Here is a 20,137-nt window from a genome sequence, read left to right as displayed (position 1 = left end):
GATTTTTGCAAAGCATTTGACACTGTCCCACATGACATCCTTGTCTCTAAACTGGAAAGACATCAATTTGATGGATGAACCATTCGGTGGATAAAGAATTGGCTGAATGGCCGCATGCAGGGAGTTGCAGTTAACAGCTCAGTGTCTAACTGGAGACCAGTAATGAGTGGTGTCCCCCAGGGGTCAGTGTTGGGACCAGTCTTGTTCAACATCTTTGCCAGTGACATGGACAGTGGGATTGAGTGTGCCCTCAGCAAGTTGCTGATGACACCAAGCTGTGTGGTCTGGTTGGTACACTGGAGGGGAGGGATGCCATCCAGAGGGACCTTGACACGCTTGTGAGGTGGGCTGATGCCAACCTTATGAAGTTTAAGCCTGCCAAGTGCAAGGTCCTACACCTGGGTTGGGGCAATCCCAGGCACAGCTACAGGTTGGGCAGAGAAGTGATTCAGAACGGCCCTGTGGAGAAGGACTTGGGTGTGCTGGTTGATGAGAAACTTAACATGAGCCGGCTTCAGTGTGCACTCGCAGCCCAGAAGGTCAACCGTATCCTGGTCTGCATCAAAAGGAGCATGACCAGCAGGTCGAAGAAGGTGATCCTGCCACCCAGTTCTGCTCTTCAAAAGAAGAAGGATGTGGACACGTTGGAGCGAGTCCAGAGGAGGGCCAGGAAGATGATCCAAGGACTGGAGCACCTCTCCTATGGAGACAGGCTGAGAGAGTTGACCTTATTCAGCCTGGAGAGGAGAAGGCTCTGGAGAGACATTACAGAAGCCTTCCAGTGCGTAATGGGGTCTAACAGGAAATGTGGAGAGGGACTTTTTGTAAGGGCATGTAGTGATTGGACAAGGGAGAATGATTAAACTGACGGAGGGGAGATTTAGATTAGATATTAGGAATAAGTTCTTTACTGTGAGGGTGTTGAGACTCTGGAACAGGCTGCCCAGAGAAGCTGTGGCTGCCCCATCCTTGGAAGTGTTCAAGGCCAGGTTGGATGGGGCATTGAGCAACCTGGTTTAGTGGAAGGTGTCCCTGCCCATGGCAGCATGGTTGGAACTAGATGATCTTTAAGGTCCCTTCCAACTCAAAGCATTCTATGATTCTATAACTCTAGAATTCTATATTCTCTAGATAATACAGTATCACTTTACTGGAAATTACCCTAGAAAGGGAAAGTAAAAGCAAGTATCTACTTCAGCACTTGGTATTACTGTATAATTTCCAAAAGTGAAAAATTAGGGGAACTCAAAGCTGACACTGTTTCATAACATTTGGTAGGTTCTGGATGAATACCTTTATGAGTAGACATGCCAACAGAAACATCTTCTAATTAAGGGTTTTAGTGCAATGAAGGCTCTCACCCACTCCAATCCTTTACTCTTAATGTCAATGTTCCATATTTCGCGAATATGTCTTTCCAGCCAGTACAGCCTATAAGAATCACTTTGGTTTTTTTTTCATTTCTTGTAATGCATTAGCTTTCGTTTCTGTTCCTGTCTCCTGGCATTAGGTGGAGTGGATTTCTCCTTTGTGCCATTGCAATGCTCCTTGTGATATTTCCCATGTTTACCTTTCCGAAAAAACTCCCTCCTCGACATAAAAAAAGGAAAAAGAAAAAGAAGATGAACTCTGATGATGTTTCAAGTGATGATGAAGTGATGAAAGAGAAAACAAATAGTAAAATACAAGCAGACAGTGCAGTTCCTGCCTCTATGGGATTTGGAGAGAATGTTAAAGGTGAAGTTTGCTTTTAATTTTTAAATACTTTACATTTTATATACAAGGTTATCTAGAATTATACAAGTGTAACTGAAGGCAGAGTTAACGTTCTGTATTTAATAGCATGTTTTGCTATCGAGGTTTTAATAGGTGGTCATCATCTAAAATTACAAAATGCAGTGATGAGTGTAAGACATCCATTTACTTAAATTATTGAAATGTTTAGTGTGCACCTGTAACAAACAAGTAGCCTATTTCCTCTAGGTATAGGACCTCTATTACTAGACATAATTATGCACCTTACAGTTTGTAACTGTCATACTTCCTTTAAGTTGCCCTTCACAGAATAAAGTGAAACAAGTGAAAAGAACTCTAGTATGTGAGTTCGATTGCATTCACATATTTGGGTAAGCTAATTAAGAAAGATTATTTGTTTCATACAGCTTTCCTGGCTATTTTGCACTGCAAGCTATTTATTTGCAGAAGGCTATGACAGATGAAACCTGTGCAAATTCTGAAACATGAAGAGACTAAAAGACTGACAAGTAATAGAGATTTTTATTTTACTCAAGAAGTAAACCATTAATGTAAAATCTAACAGAAAGTATTAAAAATTAATAAAATGCTGCAGGAGGAAGGGTAGTGTTGTTAAAAGTTAATTACTGTGAGGCATATACATTTGGAGTTGACAATATAGGCTTAACAGTGTCATAATATTGAACAGCACAGGACAAGAATGAACGTGCCTTAATGCTGTTGTGTCCTCCCTGGATTCCATGATACAAATGCTGGTTGTGCCATTTTGTGGTAGCCAGATGAATGCAATGGGACTAAGAAAAACCATGAAATGTCCTTTGTACCACTAGATGTAATTTAAACTCAAAACTTCAAGTGTTTCTTTGATGACATGAACACTAGTGTATCTTTTTCATTGGTTATCAGTCCAGGATATAGTCATTGGTAGATGACTGTAGATGGAAAACATACAGGTATTCTGCATCTGAATGAGTTTGCTGGTGCTAGTTCTCTGTTTCTGTACATAGTTTCACCTTCCAGGTCGTGTTGTGTCACTATAGGCACAATAGATACACAGAAAACAAGTATTCTTTTAGGAGAACGTTTCCCAGTACTTTTTTTTTTTTTTCACAGAAATTAAAACTTCTGTATGTCTCATTTTAGATCTTTCTTTGATATGTAACTGCCTAAATGTGTACCGTACCTTCAACAAAATCCTATACTAATATATTAAAGGATCTACCAAGTTAGAGCTTTTCATACATGAAACTTCATTTTCTCTAGAGGAAACACTTCACCAGTGAAGCAGCCTTATATTCCACATGTCAGAAAGATATTAAACGAGTCGAGATAACGCAGACAAAAGTATTTTGCTGTAAGCTGATAACAGCTTTCCCATTAGGTGTCATTTACCCTAGCAAAGGGGGCCTGCAGCAAGAATGCACTATCATTTAATTATTTTTCAAGTTTAAGCGGGCTTTTTGGCATGAGATCATGCCTCAGGCTTCTCAGTTGAGGTAATTTCATTTATAATGAGAAAGAAAAAAGGATCGCATGTGTCTTAAGTCATTTAGCATTGCTTATTCTGAGATGCAATGTACATTTTATACTTCCCATTGAATTTCAGGGCTTCATCTTTTTATAGCACGGTGGACAGAAATTTCACTTAGGCAGTAGCCGGGAGACTGGTGATTTAGTAGGTCATGTCTTCTGTTCTGTATTAATAAGTATCAGTGATGTTGTAGTCTGTCATGACAGAGGTCAGTGCCATCCCTGAAAATCCGTGCAGCTTTAGTAAGGGAAGTCTCAGGGAAGAAACTGTTTTGATCTTCTGATATGGTGTCATCTTACTGGGAAGCCTGGCAGAATGATTCATGGCCTGCTGTCACTTGTCCTAATTTCACATGGGTTAGTTCTCAAGATGAATGAAAAGGAATCAAAAAAGTATGACACATGTATACGTTACCTAAAATGTACTCATCTAATGTGAAGGGTATTGAGTATTTTGTAGTAGGTTGTTTGTTTGTTTATATATATATATATATTTTGAGTTTTGTCCTTATATACAGCCTTTACTTAAACATGGAATATGAAATATGTCTGTCTTTTCGTGTCTACCAGCTGTCATATGCGCTTCCCACTGAGTCCCTGTCAGGGACAGAGACAGGTTAATAACACTTGTCAGGGCATCAGCAAAGGTAAAAGAAACTCCTGAAGGGGCTGGTGGCTGTAGGGTAAGCCCACTGCAATGCTTTCCCAAGGATCTGGACTGGAGTTTCTGTAGTATCTGGAGATTAGTTGAGTCAGAAGAGGAGGAGAAGACAGTGGTCTGTGTGCGGGGCTCCTGGTGAGCACTTTAAATGTCAGGGAGTTCAGCAGTCTGTGGGCTGGAGATCCTGCTGTGACACTGACCTTGAGCAAGTTGCTCCCCCCTTACCCTTTCTTAGGCTGTCTTGAAGAGCTTGAAATAGAAAAGGCTGGCATGACTCCATGCAGTGATGAGCAGCGTTAGTTGGAGCCTGGAGAAGCTGCTCTAAATCAAGTAACAATCAGATCAAACTTGCTCTGAAACTCCTTACTTTTGATGGGATATTAGGGGCTGTTCAGCGATTTGGCCACCATCCAGGTACTTAAGGCATGTCCTTAAAATGCTTGAGGAATCAAGCTGAATGCAGTTGTTTAAATGGTATGTTTGTAGATAATGAAATTAAATACATGGGAAAATATTATTCTAGAATTCAGTGATTAGCCCCATGCAGGATCTATTTGAAGTAGTCGTGTGTGACTAAAAAATGCTCATTTCCATTCTGATAAACAAACCAGAAATTCTGTTTCAAATCTTGGCTCTGCTTTGTACTCCAAAAGAACGGAAGCTAGCCCTGAGACCTTGGTGCAGAGGCAGCCTCCTTCAAAGGCTGTAGACATGGATAGTATTGTCCAGGCTTGGAGCATCAACAGAAAGGAGGTCCTTTAGCTAATAGCTGTGTCACCCTTACAAGGAGCTTAAGTGATGGACAACAAGAGGACAGTGCTGTAGACTGGGATGGTTTAGTCCTTTGGTTGTATTCATTGCATCACCTTGGGCTGGATGCACAAGAACAGGGATAAAAGAAAATACGTAAAATGATGAAAAAAGATGAAGTCAGAATTACTTCATTTTTTATTGGAATTCTGTTTATAGTGCTTCAAAAGTTTTGTTTAGAGCAGTATTTATGAATATTTCTATTGCTTGCAGATTTTTCTCATGCTTTTCTGTTACCATGAATCAAGCAGTGGTCCAGCACATGAATGAAAGAAAATGTATTCTGACTAGAGAAAGAATATTGTCAAAGGCTCTGAAAGGAAGAAAATTGCTGGTAGACTGGCAAACTAGTCCATCAAGGCAGGTTTTAATATACTCTTAGTTACATAGGAAAGGAAAGGAAAAAGGAAAGGAAAGGAAAGGAAAGGAAAATGGGAAGGGAAGGGAAGGGAAGGAAAGGAAAGGAAAGGAAAGGAAAGGAAAATGGGAAGGGAAGGGAAGGGAAGGGAAGGGAAGGAAAGGAAAGGAAAGGAAAGGAAAGGAAAGGAAAGGAAAGGAAAGGAAAGGAAAGGAAAGGAAAGGAAAGGAAAGGAAAGGAAAGGAAAGGAAAGGAAAGGAAAGGAAAGGAAAGGAAAGGAAAGGAAAGGAAAGGAGGAAAGGAAAGGAAAGGAAAGGAAAGGAAAGGAAAGGAAAGGAAAGGAAAGGAAAAAGGAAAGGAAAGGAATAAGGAAAGGAAAGGATGTTTTAAGACTGGAATTACTACACAGAAGTGTAAATAAGTTTACAGACATACTAAATGATCATTTCAGTTTTAGGAATGTAGTTGATAGAGATTTGTTTGTTCAAATGACAGAACGAGGGAAACTGCAAATTCTCATTGGTTTGTTTCTGGTGCACACTTGCAAAAAAAAGAAGAGATGTTTCTTTAAGACCTAAAAATCAGAACCTGGCAGGTTTAATAGTGGCCTTGAAATCAAAACCTAGCCCTATGTCTAGTCACACAAACATAATATGACATTGGAATGTTTTAAATCCATGATTGATTATGTAGTACAAAAGATCCTTGAAGTTTTTAGTGTTCTTGTTTTTTTGCTAGAATTAGTATGGTTGAAAGATATGAGACACTTATAACGCCTTTTTATTACAGGTTTCTGAATTCAGAAGTGTAATACAGATTTTGTCACACAGGATTTGACTGTAATCATAGGAGGAAAGCAGGGAAAACCTGATTCTGAATAATTATTTTTTACTGGAGAATTTCTTACCATACAGCACTTTTCCATGTATAGCCAGACAGTTGCTGTGTATAAATCACAAAGAGCTTCAAGTCTCAACTGCTTCAGGTGGTGTCTGTTAGTGCAGCATGCACGAATAAGCTGTTCCATTTCATACCAAAAATGATAGTGATCAGCAGAGCTGTTCCCTGAAGAATCCTTCACATGGGTGTAAGAGAACTTGTGCTTATTCTAAGACACTGAGTTTTATCTATTTATCAGTAGAAATCCAATTTCAAAATACTAATTAGTTTTGAAATTAATAATGACCTTTAGACTGAGTGCTCAGATAAGATGCAAGTAGGAGTCAACAGAAGGTACAGCTCTACATCCAAACACCAGAGCAAAATGTTTGTTAACTCTGCAGTTCATTACCTTATTAGTTCTTCAGTATCTTTAGATCAAAAACACTAAACCAGACATTTTCCTGAAGCTCAGTTTTACCAGGAAGTGCTAAACTTTCCCAGGTATTACGATATTAGGGCCATGCCCTGTAAAGTAACGGATTTAGCAAAGGTCTTTAATTTACCCCTTGGCCAAGGACTTCCAGTTCATTTCTACAAAGAGCACTTAGTTCATCATACTAGTGAAATTATAGTTCTCTTTCTAATACCCAGTCTTCTGAAAGTTACTATCTTAATTTTATTCCACATTTTCAGCACTGGTGAGCAGCTGCCACCAAATAGCTCAGTTTAAATCCTGGCATTCCCTCTTTCTGCTTCCTGACTCCTTTCTTGCAGCAGCAGCAGCAGTATGGTCATAAGCTCTTGCTTCTGCTAGAGAGGGAGAAGCACTCAATCCTGCACCTTGTCCCTGTGGAAATCCTGCTACAGCTGCCCTGCTGCAGCCCTGTGGCAGCCGTTTAAAACTTCATGTAGCCCCATGAGAGGCTTTGCAAAAGCTGGGTTAGAGCGTCTTGGCTGTTACCCTTTGATTTCTTTTCCCATCTAAGTCCCCATCAGCTAACCCAACCCAACCCCAAAATAGACACAAAGCTGAAGCTGGTGAGATTTGAGGGCTGACATCTGATGGTATTTTAGATCTTTCTTTTTTTTCTCTCTCTCTTTCATTTCCTTTTGAACAATGAGATGAATTTTGAGCACCTCTATTTTAAACATTCAGCATATTTGCCAACAGTTACTGATAGTATTTTATCTACACTTGCCACTGTAATGTAGTTTCTGAAGGTATACAGTTGTGTTACAGTTTCCATATATTCATGTTGACTATATTGTCTCATTCTCCTGTTATCTTGTTTCTTTCTGTTCTTCTACTGCAAGCAGACGCATATATTTGTAAAAAAAGCTGTAGGCGGTAAAACCCATGAAGATTCTAATATATGAATACTTCTTAATGATTTATTTATTACTTATTTCCAAGTTTTGTATTTAACATTTAATACATTTCTTCATAGGGAGCAGTAAGGGAGCATTTGACTGCATTAAAATTATAAACCCTGTACTCATAATGAACTCAATATAAATTTTGACAACTGGCATAAGCTAAGACTGAATGCAGTAAGACAACTTATGTGCTAATTTGCAGCCTGACAAGTTTTGACATGATAAGAGTCTAAATTCTGTTTGCTTTAATACATATAGCCTACTGGAATCAATATAGAAAGTAAGACAGATTTTTGACTTGACAACTTTTAACATCATTGAAATTCTCACTCCAGAGCTCTTACTCAACGTGTTACACTTCTAATGGGTGCTGTTGTCATTGAATTCAATGGGCTTTGATTCAAGCAGCATTCAGTTTTTGTACGAAGTGAAAAGCAAATAAAAAACCCCAAACCACAGTAGGTTAGATATAATACTTGAAGAGAAAAGATCTGATCTTGGTATAAGCTCAAGGAAAAAGAAAAAAGTTTAAAATCACACTGTCTAATCTGAAAAAAGTTGTCTTGAATAGAGATATCATCTTGTGACAGGAAGAACTTCTTTACTGTAAGAGTGACAGAGCACTGGAACAGGTTGCCCAGGGGGGTTGTGGAGTCTCCTACACTGGAGATATTCAAGGCCCACCTGGACAAGTTCCTGTGTGATGTACTGTAGGTTACCCTGCTCTTGCAGGGGGGTTGGACTAGATGATCTTTTTAGGTCCCTTCCAACCCTTGGGATTCTGTGATTCTGTGATGATAATTTGACATCACTACAAGACTCACTTAGAATTATTTAGGAGTTTCTTTTAACTACAGTGCCGAATTTCATGGGGTTTTGATATTCAATTTGAGAATTATTGCAACATCTGTGAATACTTCTTCAATTTAAGTTAATGATGTGTTCTCATTTTTAATTGTTTTACCCCTTCTGAGAATATTAAATGAGTTGTGTGTAAGCTGTGTTGAGATTCAGTGATATCACTGACATAATTTTTCAGTATGCTTTGTCTGCATTTACAGTAGATACTTCTAAATTGTATAGAAAAATATTTACTTAAAAATATTTTTGTTCTTTTTTAAAATTTTGATATTATTATCTCAGTTTTCAAGCATGGTCCTCGAAGCAGAGTTACAGGACGGGGAGTATGCGATCTGTTTTCCTCCTGTGGAGTGCAAAACTCAGTGCCGTTGGTTCACAAGTGTGACATGTTATCTCAGAGAGAATTTCAAACTGAGACATCAGAATACCTCCAAAATTGCTACATTTTATTGCTGTTTTGTTTTTTTTTTTCTTTTAGAGTGTTACTATGTAGACCCTGTTTCTTCAGATGGTTTCGTTAAAACAGACTTCAGTTGCCTGCGTGAAAAGTAGGACTACAGCCCTGGGGCGATGCAGTGAGATAGGGTAAAAGCAGACAGTGAAGACTGCAACCTGAAATATGCAGTCTCCCTTCCACTTAGCAAATGTAGCCAGATGCTAGCAAGCCATTCTTGCCAGTCCATCTCAGAGAAAATGAAGTTGATTTCAGTTTACTTTTGTTTCTAGCTCGTTATTGATAACATTTGTTTGTAATTTTTGTCATTTTATAGAACTTCCAAGAGCAGCTGTCAGGATCTTAAGCAACATGACATTCCTTTTTGTGAGTTTGTCATACACAGCTGAGAGTGCCATTGTCACAGCTTTTATTACCTTCATTCCCAAGTTCATCGAGTCACAGTTTGGCATCCCAGCTTCCAATGCCAGCATCTACACTGGTAAGGCATTGCCACATAGTATAACCTTGCAAGGGTTGGTTTTCTTCAACTAATGAAATGAATCAATGTAGGAATGAACCAAAAATATGCTTGTTGGAACAGGTGATTGGGTACAGCTTTGTGTATTCTGTTAGATATTCAGGCAATTTTTTATGTTTGTTATATGTGTTTAGTAAAATGTGAACCCATTTATATTGTTAAAGGGCTGGGGGTTTTTACATAAGCCTAGGCAGACGTTTTCTAATACACTAATGGTCTTCAAGGAGGGGAAAAAGCAATAAAAACAGGCTAGAGACCCAACAGGCATTACGGCAATTTGTGATTTTTGAAGATTTTTGAAGGCTGTTCTTATTTTCTGCGAATTTTACTTCCTCTTTGATCTTTAAAATGCCCTAATCTTTTTTTCTTCCCCAGTGACGAGTTAAGATTTATCTGTCCCAACCTTCAGTTATCTCTCCCCTCCAGACTGGTGGTTTTCTCCTTATTTACTTTTTCTCACTGAGTGCATAACAATCCAGTCTAGCCCAGAGAGCTCCACAGATCCTTTCCCACCTGTGTTTCTAGGTCTGAGACCCCTGTTCTGCAGGTGTGGTTCTTTCCCTGCTGCTGCAGCAGCAATGTACAGCCAAGCACAGCTTCCAACAGAGCTATAAAGTACCAAATTTTAAGCTTTGTATTGCTCTGCGGGAGGGCAAGGTGCGAACTTCCCTACGGAAAGGGGCCAAAATATTGTGCAGAATTGGGGCCCATGTCATGTAGACCATCTTCCCTCTCTCCTAGGGGCATCAAAGACACTTATCTTTGTAAGCATCTTTTTGACTTCTCCGTAGTACTTCCCACGTAGAATAGCTGCTAATTGCAAAGCATGTTAGTTCTTTGCTCCTCCATGTTTCCAGATACTCTGTGTGGAAGGAGTGGTGGAATGAATAGTGAGTTGTGGGAACAGGGGTTAAGTATGGGGTGAAGCTGCCCAGGGGCATCAGTCAAGGAAAAGACAAAAAGTAGCAGAAGAAAGAGAGAAGGCGCACAGACCGCACGTGGGAATCATGTGTCATCTGCAGTGGCTGGAAGAAATATGAGTCTCTCTAGACTGCAGAGGGGAAACATCAAAAAAGCACCATATAGTGACTTCTGTTTGAGAGCTTGTTGAGATTTTCTTCAGGGCATGAAATCCGTGTGTACTGCATATAGGGAGGAAACATTGATTGATGGGAACCTGATTCTATCAGAAGTTTAGGGTAGCTACACATGTGCTGTAATGAGTCTTGATGGGTTTGATACTCCATAAGTTGCTTTGTTCTCAGGATAAACCAAAAACATTATTGTTAGACAAGATATTCAACAAGCCAGTACATTAAAAGAGAAAAAAGTGATGCGACCCTTTCCAGAGTGTGAAGCTATGTTGTTTTCCCTATTATAAATTACTTGATAAAGACTATTGTAATGAACCAGAAGCAGAAGACGGAATAGCTTAGGCTGGATGTGCAATATGGACAAGTGAGCGCTGCTTCCACAACCCCAACTCCTAAACTTAGCATTAAAATCAACAGTTGTAACTAGTTTTATAAACTCTTTTTGTAGCTACTGGCTAATTAGTTAAAGACATGTCCAGTTTACAAACTTCTAGCTAATAAAAGGAGGACTTAACATGTTATTTATATTACTGCATCTACACTTGTATGTGCATTGCCAGCTGAGTACATGTGTTTGCTGAATCCCTTCATGTGAGTAATGTGAAGTTATTATTTGTCATTTTCTATCTCAATTCGTAAGCAGCAATTCTTTCATTAAGTCTCAATTTCTTTCTGTTTTTTTAAACAAACCTGGCATTAATCATCAGCAAAAATGCCATGAGCCAAACTTTATGTCTTGAACTTGTGCAGCTTGTGCTCCAGTCTTGTCTTGCTTGGAGTTTTGTTTATTGTGTGTAGAGAAGGTGGCATTTAGCCTCCAGGCTTTAAGTCCAAGAAAAATGTAAAAAGAACTCTGACTTTATAGAGTACAGGTAGATCTTAGACAAATCCAGGTTAAAATTTCAGGTGCTTTGTTAGCAGATTTACATGTGAAAGAGAGAATTATGATTCAAATAATTTGTAATTGAAAGAACTGCGCACTGTATGTCATAGAGCACTGTTCTGGGAACATCTGCTAAAATGGTTACAAATGTATGGGATCTACCTTTAGCTTTAGAAAAGGTATAATATATACCCCAGACAGAATTAGTTTGAAAATGTCCATTATGTTCCCTTTGGAAGTGTAGCCTGCTTAGCAGATATCGCAGTTTTCTGTTGCCAGACTATTAGTGGCTGTTAAGATCATCTCTTGCTGCTGTGGCAAACCTCAAGTGCTGCAGTATCCTGACAACAGCAAAAAGGACAAAGCTTGAAAATTGCTGACTGAAAGCCGATATTGCCTTGGAGCACTGTATCCAGGAGTGTATTTAGCACACGCACGATTCCTGTAAGCCAAGCTGTCATTATAAAATGAAGGAGAGTTCAGTGCAACAGCTTAGTATCGGATCTTAAGCTTTATTCCTCTAAATGCCTTTGCAAAAGAAGAATGTGTGTCCTGATTAGATGTACATGCTTTGCTTTGCCCTGGAAACTCGCCTGGAAGTGCTGCATTCCTTTGACAGTACATCACTTCTGATTTCACATTCTCTGTGGAAAGAGAGGGGCATAAGGATGAAGAGTTTGTACTTGGGGCAAAAGAACCTGCCAGGCTTCCTGACAGGAAGGGAATGAGTGCCTCTCTTTACGGCCTTCACCACAAACAACAAAATCTGTTCTTGCCCTTCCAGTTTCTCCCAGAGAGAGAGCTCCATCACCATGCCTACTTTGCATGGAGAATTGGTCTTTATACATCTTGTGTGTAGGCTTTCATCCGACCTTTCCATCTTCCTGAACGAAAGCGAGCCTTGGTGGGCAATTTGCTCGTGTTCTTCTCATGTTTAATGTTCTGATCTTCATGGTGTGGCAGAAGATGGATGAAAACAGCAGTGCAGGGTAACTCACTAATAGAAGAACCACTAACCTAATGCCTAGCAAAATACTGACATGCTCAGTTTTTACAAGGTACTAGACACAGACACAGAGTCTCAGTTCTAGTGAAAGGCTTTTCCAATATCCATGCCTTCAAGAGAATAAGAAAGAAAATGTAAATTCAGGTCCAAAAGAGGTTAAGCACTCAAGCCCAAGCTATAAGGTGGAAGAAAGAATAAAACACTGAGGTTAATTTATTGTCAATAAGCTCTTACCTTGGCCTAGGTCATTAGTTCATATAACTGATATAGCCATGGATTAGGTCCATGGTATTTGATTCACCTAACAGAGGTGTTTTAGAAGACATTGCAAGTGTTCCTGGTCTGCCTTTGGTATGGATGTCAGCTTCTCTGACACAGATTTCATAGAGCAGGGCATGCCTGGTAGACTCAGATGGCTGAGTTACAATTCTTACCCAGAGAGAATATTCTCAGAGCAAGTAAAAGGATTTGCATTATTTCTCTTCCTTGTTCATATTCAGTCATTGAATGTGAGAGATATAACAGCTCAAGGGAGATAACAGCTTTGAACTTTGTGAAAATCATTTAATTCTCCTAGGAGGACTTAAACATCTAATTTCTGCTCTATGAGAAAGACTGGTTTTGATTCTGTGGAGGGTTATTATTAAGTATCTTCCTCATGAAATGACATTTTATTTTATAATGCCATTGGTGATGGCAGTATAATTAAAGCAGCAGCTATTTTTACCTCTTATTTGTATTTTCATGATCTCAACATTTTTATGAAAATAATGTCCCCTTCAACTTTAGACAAATTGTCAGGGAATGAGAATACTTTGCAATAATATTAAGGTTACTTGCAAATTATAGTCCTGATGGCTTCTTTAAAAAGAAGATCAACATCTTTAAGTTTGGATTATAAAGTACAGCTCCTTCCAAGTAGATGAAACTGCCAAAAGTTGTTCAAATTCCATACTTACGGGGAATGCATCATTATTAGCAAAGACCTAATTTAAAGACCTTCTTACATGTCAGTGAAAAGCAAAAGCTAAGCTAAGTGAAGATGTGCAAGACATTCACAGATTTAATGCCTCCTTAGGCCCTGACAAATGAGGATGGACTGGTGATGTGCTGCTGAACTGCTACCTTATAACTACAGCAGCAGAGCAAGAGGAATTTCATAGGCACATCTTTTGTGTCTTAAACTTATGCAAATACTAATTCTGGTATCTTAATTTCTCTAATTGTGTTTGATCAATTTATACTCGATGTGGCTGTGCCAAGATGAATGAGGGTGCTGATGTAGGAAAGCTTAAGTAAAGTATTTAGAAGACAGAATTAGCAGCCTGGCTCATGTGTGCACTCCCAGGTGGGCAGACTTCTGGGGTATGGCCTGAGGTTAGCACTTGTGATTCACTGGCATTAATTGTGAGAGTAGGGAGAAGAAGATTTGTGTCCAAATCTGGATTTCATCAAGTTTTCAGTACTTAAACTGAAGCAATATGTAGCCCTTCTCCCCATTCTAAAATAAACACAAAGCAATGTTTCTGCTTGTCAGTACAATAGTTCTCTTATAGCGCTTTGGCTGCTGGTAATATTATAAGGAGGCTTTTATTAATTCTTTGACAACACTCCAGAGGTTTGAAAAGTCTGACTCAGTTTGCTAACAGAGAATTAGACAATGGAGATCTTAGTGCAGCATTTGCAGTCATCTAATTAGGGAATGAAACCAATATTTATGTTTTATACGATTTCTATAGGTCCTGTTTTAATGTTGCTTGAATTTCTTCCTGGCAGGTGTGATTATTGTTCCGAGTGCTGGTGTTGGTATTGTCCTTGGTGGCTACATTATAAAAAAATTGAAACTTGGTGCAAGAGAGTCTGCAAAGTTGGCTATGATCTGCAGTGGTGTATCTCTGCTGTGCTTTTCAACTCTCTTCATTGTTGGATGTGAAAGCATTAATCTAGGGGGAATAAATATACCTTACACTACTGGGTAAGTATCTTGGAATCATCTGTGGCAAACCCATCATTTTCCAATAAAAAAAATGATAAAGAAATATAAAAATGCTGATGGCTGATATACTGAAGAATCCACGTTGTTCAAATGAGAATTTGGTGAGTATCGTGATACAAGCACACACTGTTACTGTGTGTGGTCCTTTTCTTTTTACATCTGATTTATAGTGAAGGTTATGTAATGACTCACCTTTTTGAGGGGTGGGAAAATGCAGCAGAATGGGCTTCAGTGGTTTTTGCAGGAAAGAAGGAATAGTGTCCCATAGAGTGCTCAGACTTTAGCTGGTCTTTCAAAATGTTTTCTGACCATGAAAATTGTGCAAATACTAAAGGGATTATAAAGATTATTTCTGAATAGGTTTGTTTATTATCACCATAATAGCATCTTAGGTCTACACTCCCTGTTTGAGAGGAAACACTTGGGCATGTGCTATCAATGTTAGCGGTGTGAGCTGCTTCTGAACCACTTACTAGTTTTATGAATGCCCTCAGCACTTGCTGGGTCATCATCAAGAAAGCAACTAAATCAGAACCCTGAAAGTTATATTGAGAAGGAGGAAGCCTCTAATGAAGAAAAAGTTGTGGAGGGAGGAAAGTATTTGGAGTGAGGGATTTAAACTGAGACATTAAGAAATGCATGGAAGGGCGTTTGGAAAAAAAATTGGGGATATTTGGAAGGAAGACAGTGTCATAGAAGTTGTAAGAAGGTGTTTTGCTGGAAAGTAATTCCTCAGAAGCCTGATCATGATCGTTAATTTTCTTGCTTATTTTGTTCATTACCTTTTCCCCCAAACTGCTGCCTTCACGTAGCTTAAACACTAGAACAGAGTAAGCATTTGAAGAGCACGAACTTACCTGAAGCAATTTATCCCTTTGCTTTTAGATCTGAGACATCTGCCTTTTATTTATGGCCAGGTGCCAGGTATCAGATCCATGTGAATATCTTGCTTTTAAGGGCCAGCTCTGGACTCTTAAAATTTTGAGGTTTGGAGGAGAATGTAGAAGTGTGAAGCAGGAAAAGATATGATCAAATGGGGAAAAGAACTGCAGTGGGGCACTGAGTAAGCCAAGTGAAAAACAAAGAGACAAAATGGGAAGCAAGAGCAGAAGAAAATAGGCATTGTTTAGACAGAGAATATTTCGCATTGCGTGTTGCTGGGTGTTATTACATTGCTGTCAAACCTTAATCCTAGGACAAAGAAAAACAGCAACTGAAAGTCATGAAATGATGGAAAGCTGGTTTATTCCTTTGTATTCTTAATAACCTAGATTTAAAGCTTGGTGCTGAGAGGCTGATTGTAGAGGGGAGTAGCATGGTGATATATTCTCATCTCAGCATACTGGCCTGAAGAAGGAGAGAACGAGGTTGAGAAGGGGTTGGAATGCTTTGATTGTCCACCTGCTATGATGCTGGTGGCAGCCTTTGGGTGTAGATGAAGAAATGAAAATTATGAGGAATTATAACATAATTTCAGATAGCAGTTAACTGAACTGTGTGGTAAGTCAGAATGTCCCTGCCTGGCTAATGAGAAGGCTGTAGTCTTCTGATTGTGAAAAAATGCTATGTAATTTAAATCTATTTTGCAATTGAAGACAAGGCAAACTATTGCTATGTAACACATACCCTTCACACTGGAACTGTAAGAGTATCTAATTTTTTTTTTCCAGTAAGTAATAACATTTCCAGTAAATACATAGCATGAATTGAAATAGGCACTTAATTCACAGCTGTTCTGAAATTCTGCAGTAGCATTACTTTACCACCTTCATCTAATTGTTCTTAGCGAGAAAAGAGGCGAGACATGATTATGACAAAATTCGCGAAGGTGTTGAGGTATATCAGTTCTTTCAAATCAGTATGCAGAGTATCATGTCATCAGAAATACCAGGATGTTATATAGCATGGTATATAGCATGGTTCAGGAGTTTGCAGCCCCAGCCCTACAGGATTTTTTAATGCAGGATCAAATCCAAATTTATTATCAAAATGATAATACAGAAGTAGCACTACACATCAATTCAGCTTGAATATCTGACAAGATAGACATTCTCTAAATCCTCATGATCAATCATTTGATAGCTTCAAATCATTTACTTGGTAAGCTCTTTAACTCAGACATCAAAGAATGGTATTGTTCATGTAGCAAAAAAGCATGCTTTCATTTTGAGGTTTAATAAAACACATGCTTCATTCTCTAGTTCCAATGAAGTGCAGTGTATGGACATCAGAGACAGTTCAACAGGCTAGATTGAATAGAAGAAGCTGTACAGCTCTTGGTTCAGAGAAATGCCATGCATGATGCTCTACCTTAACATGTCTTTGCCAGTTTGATCTGAACTACCTCTGCTGACAGCACCCCAGAGATGTTAGCTACATTGGGCAGTGTAGACATACCCTGCAGGAGAATTGTCTCTGGACAAACATGTTCACTTCTACTGTCCTTTTCTTTTACATTCAGAATACAGGGTTTGTTTTTTCTTTAGATGAGCTGAAATGTAAACCAGTTCAGAGGAGAAGGATAAGCTGGGGTATAGTTAACATAAAAGTATGTACATGCTGGTACTTAACAAAGTAGGCAATGATAATTCATAATTCAGTGTGTTTCATAACTCAATATTTTTCTAACTGCAATGAAGTGGATAGGACCTAGAGGCATGCACAGATTAGAATACATTTGCAAGGATTTTCTGCTGGTTTATGTTAGAAACAAGCAGTTTTGCTGTTATTGGTGTGTCATCAGCAGTTCTGCATCATCAGGAAGGTGAAGGGCATCTCCGTATTATACATCTCAACACTTCAGAACCTGCTTGGAGGATTGCCTCTGAAGGTGTGTTTGGTATTTGAACACAGTGTAAGGAGCCTTACAAACCACAATACAGCATCCCTTTTCTTGCACCATAATCATTTGAATGGGGATTCCTGAATCGGTGAATTGTCTTCTTGTCCAGACAGCTTTTGAGTACCTCTGAGGAGGGTAGCTCCACAGCCTCTCTGGACGACCTGTGCCATTCACTTCTCAGTTACCCTCACAGTGAAAAAGTGTTTCTTATTCAGAGGAAACCTCCTGTGTTTCAGGTTGTGCCCATTGCCTCTGGTCCTGTCACTGGCCACCACTGGAAAAAGCCCAACCCAGTCCTCTTTGCACCCTCCCTTCAGGCATTTAAATACATTGGTGAGATCCCTGAACCTTCTCTCCTCCAGCCGGACAGTCTCAGCTCTCTCCGTTTTTCTTGAGAGGATGGATGCTCCAGTTCTTTCAGCACCTTAGTGGCCCTTTGCTGGATTCTCTCCAGTATGTCCATGATTCTCTTTTACTGGGAAGCCCAGAACTGGACCTAGCACTGCAGGTGTGGCCTCACCAGTGCTGAATAAAGAGGAAATAGCAGTGATCAGCTCCTTTGGTTGTTTGTAGATCTGTCTTTTCCATGTTTTGTGATATAGGGCAACTAAAACAGGCTTAATTGGGAGCTCACTCACAGTGACAGATTACTGAATTAGTTCAGTTTCATTTCTTATGTTTCTGGTATGTGATGAATCAAAGCAGACTCTTTTTGATTGCTTTCTGTTGATTTGGTGCATTTAAGGTTTAGTTAAAGTGTACAGTTGATTTACTGAGGTACTTTATGTAGAAAAAAATAATTCTGTTCTTCCTTTTGTACCACCAGTTTGGGTTTCTGTTATTCTTGTATCTCTTTCAGTCCAATCAGCCAGTTGGATCCCCTAACTTGAAAGCAATGACTAATTGGATCAGAACAATAACAATAAAGGAGTCCAACTAATACAGTGAGAGGGTCCCTTGTTTGACAGCTACACAAAAATTGCATCACTGCTGCAATTCCAGCTGCTTGCCAAGAAGGAGACTGCAAATCTCTGTCATCAGAAAGTCCTTCAATACCAATCCAAAAATATTGCTATCAAATTAAGATAATCTTTTTAATCATATAGCCAAATATTGTTACAAAAATTCTGTGGTGAGGGCTTGTCTCCTTTCCTTTTTATTTCCTTGGTCCTGTAGGATACTACATTAATAAAAAAAAATATGAACAAAACCATGTGCAAACCAATTCTTTGTTTAGCTGTTACCAAAATATAGTCAGTCACTGTGGGGTTTTGTTTTTTTCCTAAACTCCATTTCATTTAGATTATGGCATCATGGGAAGAGAGTCTACCTTTTTGTTTTCCAATATGCGTACATTGACTGACAGCACAATGAGATTTCAGTCCAAGCCTGAGTATCTGAAATAACAAGTCACAGTTCTAAAAATTCCAGGCAATAAATCTTACCCTATACTTTTCCTTTTCTTATTTTACTCCCATACCATAAGCCTTCCACAGAGTAGCAGTTGAAGAAGAAAACAGGATTTAGAAACAAAATGTTAGGAATTAGAGTAATTTTTATTGTTAGTCACACCTAATAAAGCTCTTCTCTTTATTAGCTTTACTAGCATCATGTCATGGAGACAAAGAACAGTCTCCCTGAGAAGTGAACAAATGCAATTTGTCAGTTGGGATTCTGGGTTTTGTCCCAGCACACGTTTAGCAAACTTGCAGTTGAACCTTGTTAATGAAAGAAGCTGTGTCATTGTTTGCAATTGAAAGAGTAATTCAGGAAATGCTGTTGTTTGGGTCTGGTTTTTGTCAGTGTGCTTATGCATGCCGGCTATCCTTGGCTGCTCAGGTGCAGTATCTGTACCCTCTGAAACAAGCAGGGCAGCTATTTCTTTGACATTCTATGTGTCTAGAGCAGTGGGTGCATTGAAACTAAGCTGTTTTTCCCACAGGCTACAGTTCACAAGCAGGACTTACTAGCTTAGGTGCAATTTCCATAAGACCGATAACGGATAACTCTACAATGTGCAGATTTCAAGTGTCAAAGCTCTGGTTTTCTTTGTGGAGAGCAGGTAGCCTCCCAGTGTGAGGAGGCAGGATTAGTAGAGTACTCTGGTTTATTTTACTGCTGGAAAAAATTATGCCCTCCTGAGAGAGGTGTTAATAGAAATCTGTTATAGTATGTTCTAAATGGTAGACTAGTGTGATGAGAATGGGGTTACATAGATATGTGTAAGTAAAGATTTCATGTTCCCAGCATCTGAATTCCTTCATTATTTTCTCATCATTGGCAAAGGAGTGAACAAGGAGTAAAAAGTGAAGGTAATAAAGATGAAAATATGAACCTATTACAACTTTTACTCTTCTTCACCCAACCTGTAGCTGTGCCTGGGATTGCTCTGAGTGAGGTGTAGGACCTTTCACTTGGCATGGTTAAACCTCCTAAGGTTGGCATCAGCCCACCTCACAAGTGTGTCAAGGTCAAGCTTTTGGAAACAGAGCTAATAGGTAATTTTTGTATCATGTGCTCTTGAAAGGTTGGAAAAAATACGCCTATGCAAGGCATTTGCTGTAAACAACAAAAAAATCCCCCTTACAGTGATGTGCAGAGGTACAAAAAGTGATGAAAGATGGAGAGACACAGCTTGCAGTAGCTTGTTAGTAATCTGAGCATATTTGCTTTGCGTATCATAAACGTAAGGCTTCTTCTGGGACAAACAAAAAAATGCCCCAGAGATTAAATTATCACAGTGGCCTTATTTTAGTTTCCAGTTTCGTGCTTCTCATTTCTTGCATGCCTGATTTCATTCACCTTTATTTTTAAGCTGATTTCCTAAGCTCTGTGTCATGGTAATGTTCAGCAGTGCAGCTGAAGCGAGTGTAAGTGGAGCAAGCCAGGGAGTTCTGTTTCCTGCCTGTGGAACAGCACAACCCATCTGCCACTGAGAATGGGTTTGGGTGGTGGTGGAATGATAGGTCAGAAGAATGTATTTCGCAAAGTGGGAGAGGTTGGGGAGGGCAACCCAAGCTGTACCTTTCCTGGCAGCCTGGGTTGTCCCTGAACTTGTCTATGTGCAGGGTGGCAGAGCTCTGCTGGCAGCCAGGATGTGGGCACAAG

At 39.3% G+C, this 20,137-nt stretch overlaps 1 protein-coding gene across 1 annotated transcript in view; it reads left to right on the top strand.

Moving 5' to 3' along the window:
- Positions 1 to 20,137, top strand: part of SLCO5A1 (solute carrier organic anion transporter family member 5A1) — a 64,298-nt gene that overhangs the window by 33,936 nt on the left and 10,225 nt on the right. Inside the window, exons 3-5 of the mRNA XM_065669384.1 lie at positions 1,511 to 1,737; positions 9,005 to 9,169; positions 13,968 to 14,166. Of these exons, the coding sequence (XP_065525456.1) occupies positions 1,511 to 1,737; positions 9,005 to 9,169; positions 13,968 to 14,166 (591 nt within the window). The remainder of the gene's footprint in view (positions 1 to 1,510; positions 1,738 to 9,004; positions 9,170 to 13,967; positions 14,167 to 20,137) is intronic.

The sequence above is a fragment of the Lathamus discolor genome, chromosome 2, assembly GCF_037157495.1.
Source record: "Lathamus discolor isolate bLatDis1 chromosome 2, bLatDis1.hap1, whole genome shotgun sequence".
Taxonomy (NCBI): domain Eukaryota; kingdom Metazoa; phylum Chordata; class Aves; order Psittaciformes; family Psittacidae; genus Lathamus; species Lathamus discolor.
Note: the sequence above shows the minus strand (reverse complement) of the source record. Positions and strands in the feature narration are given on the sequence as shown.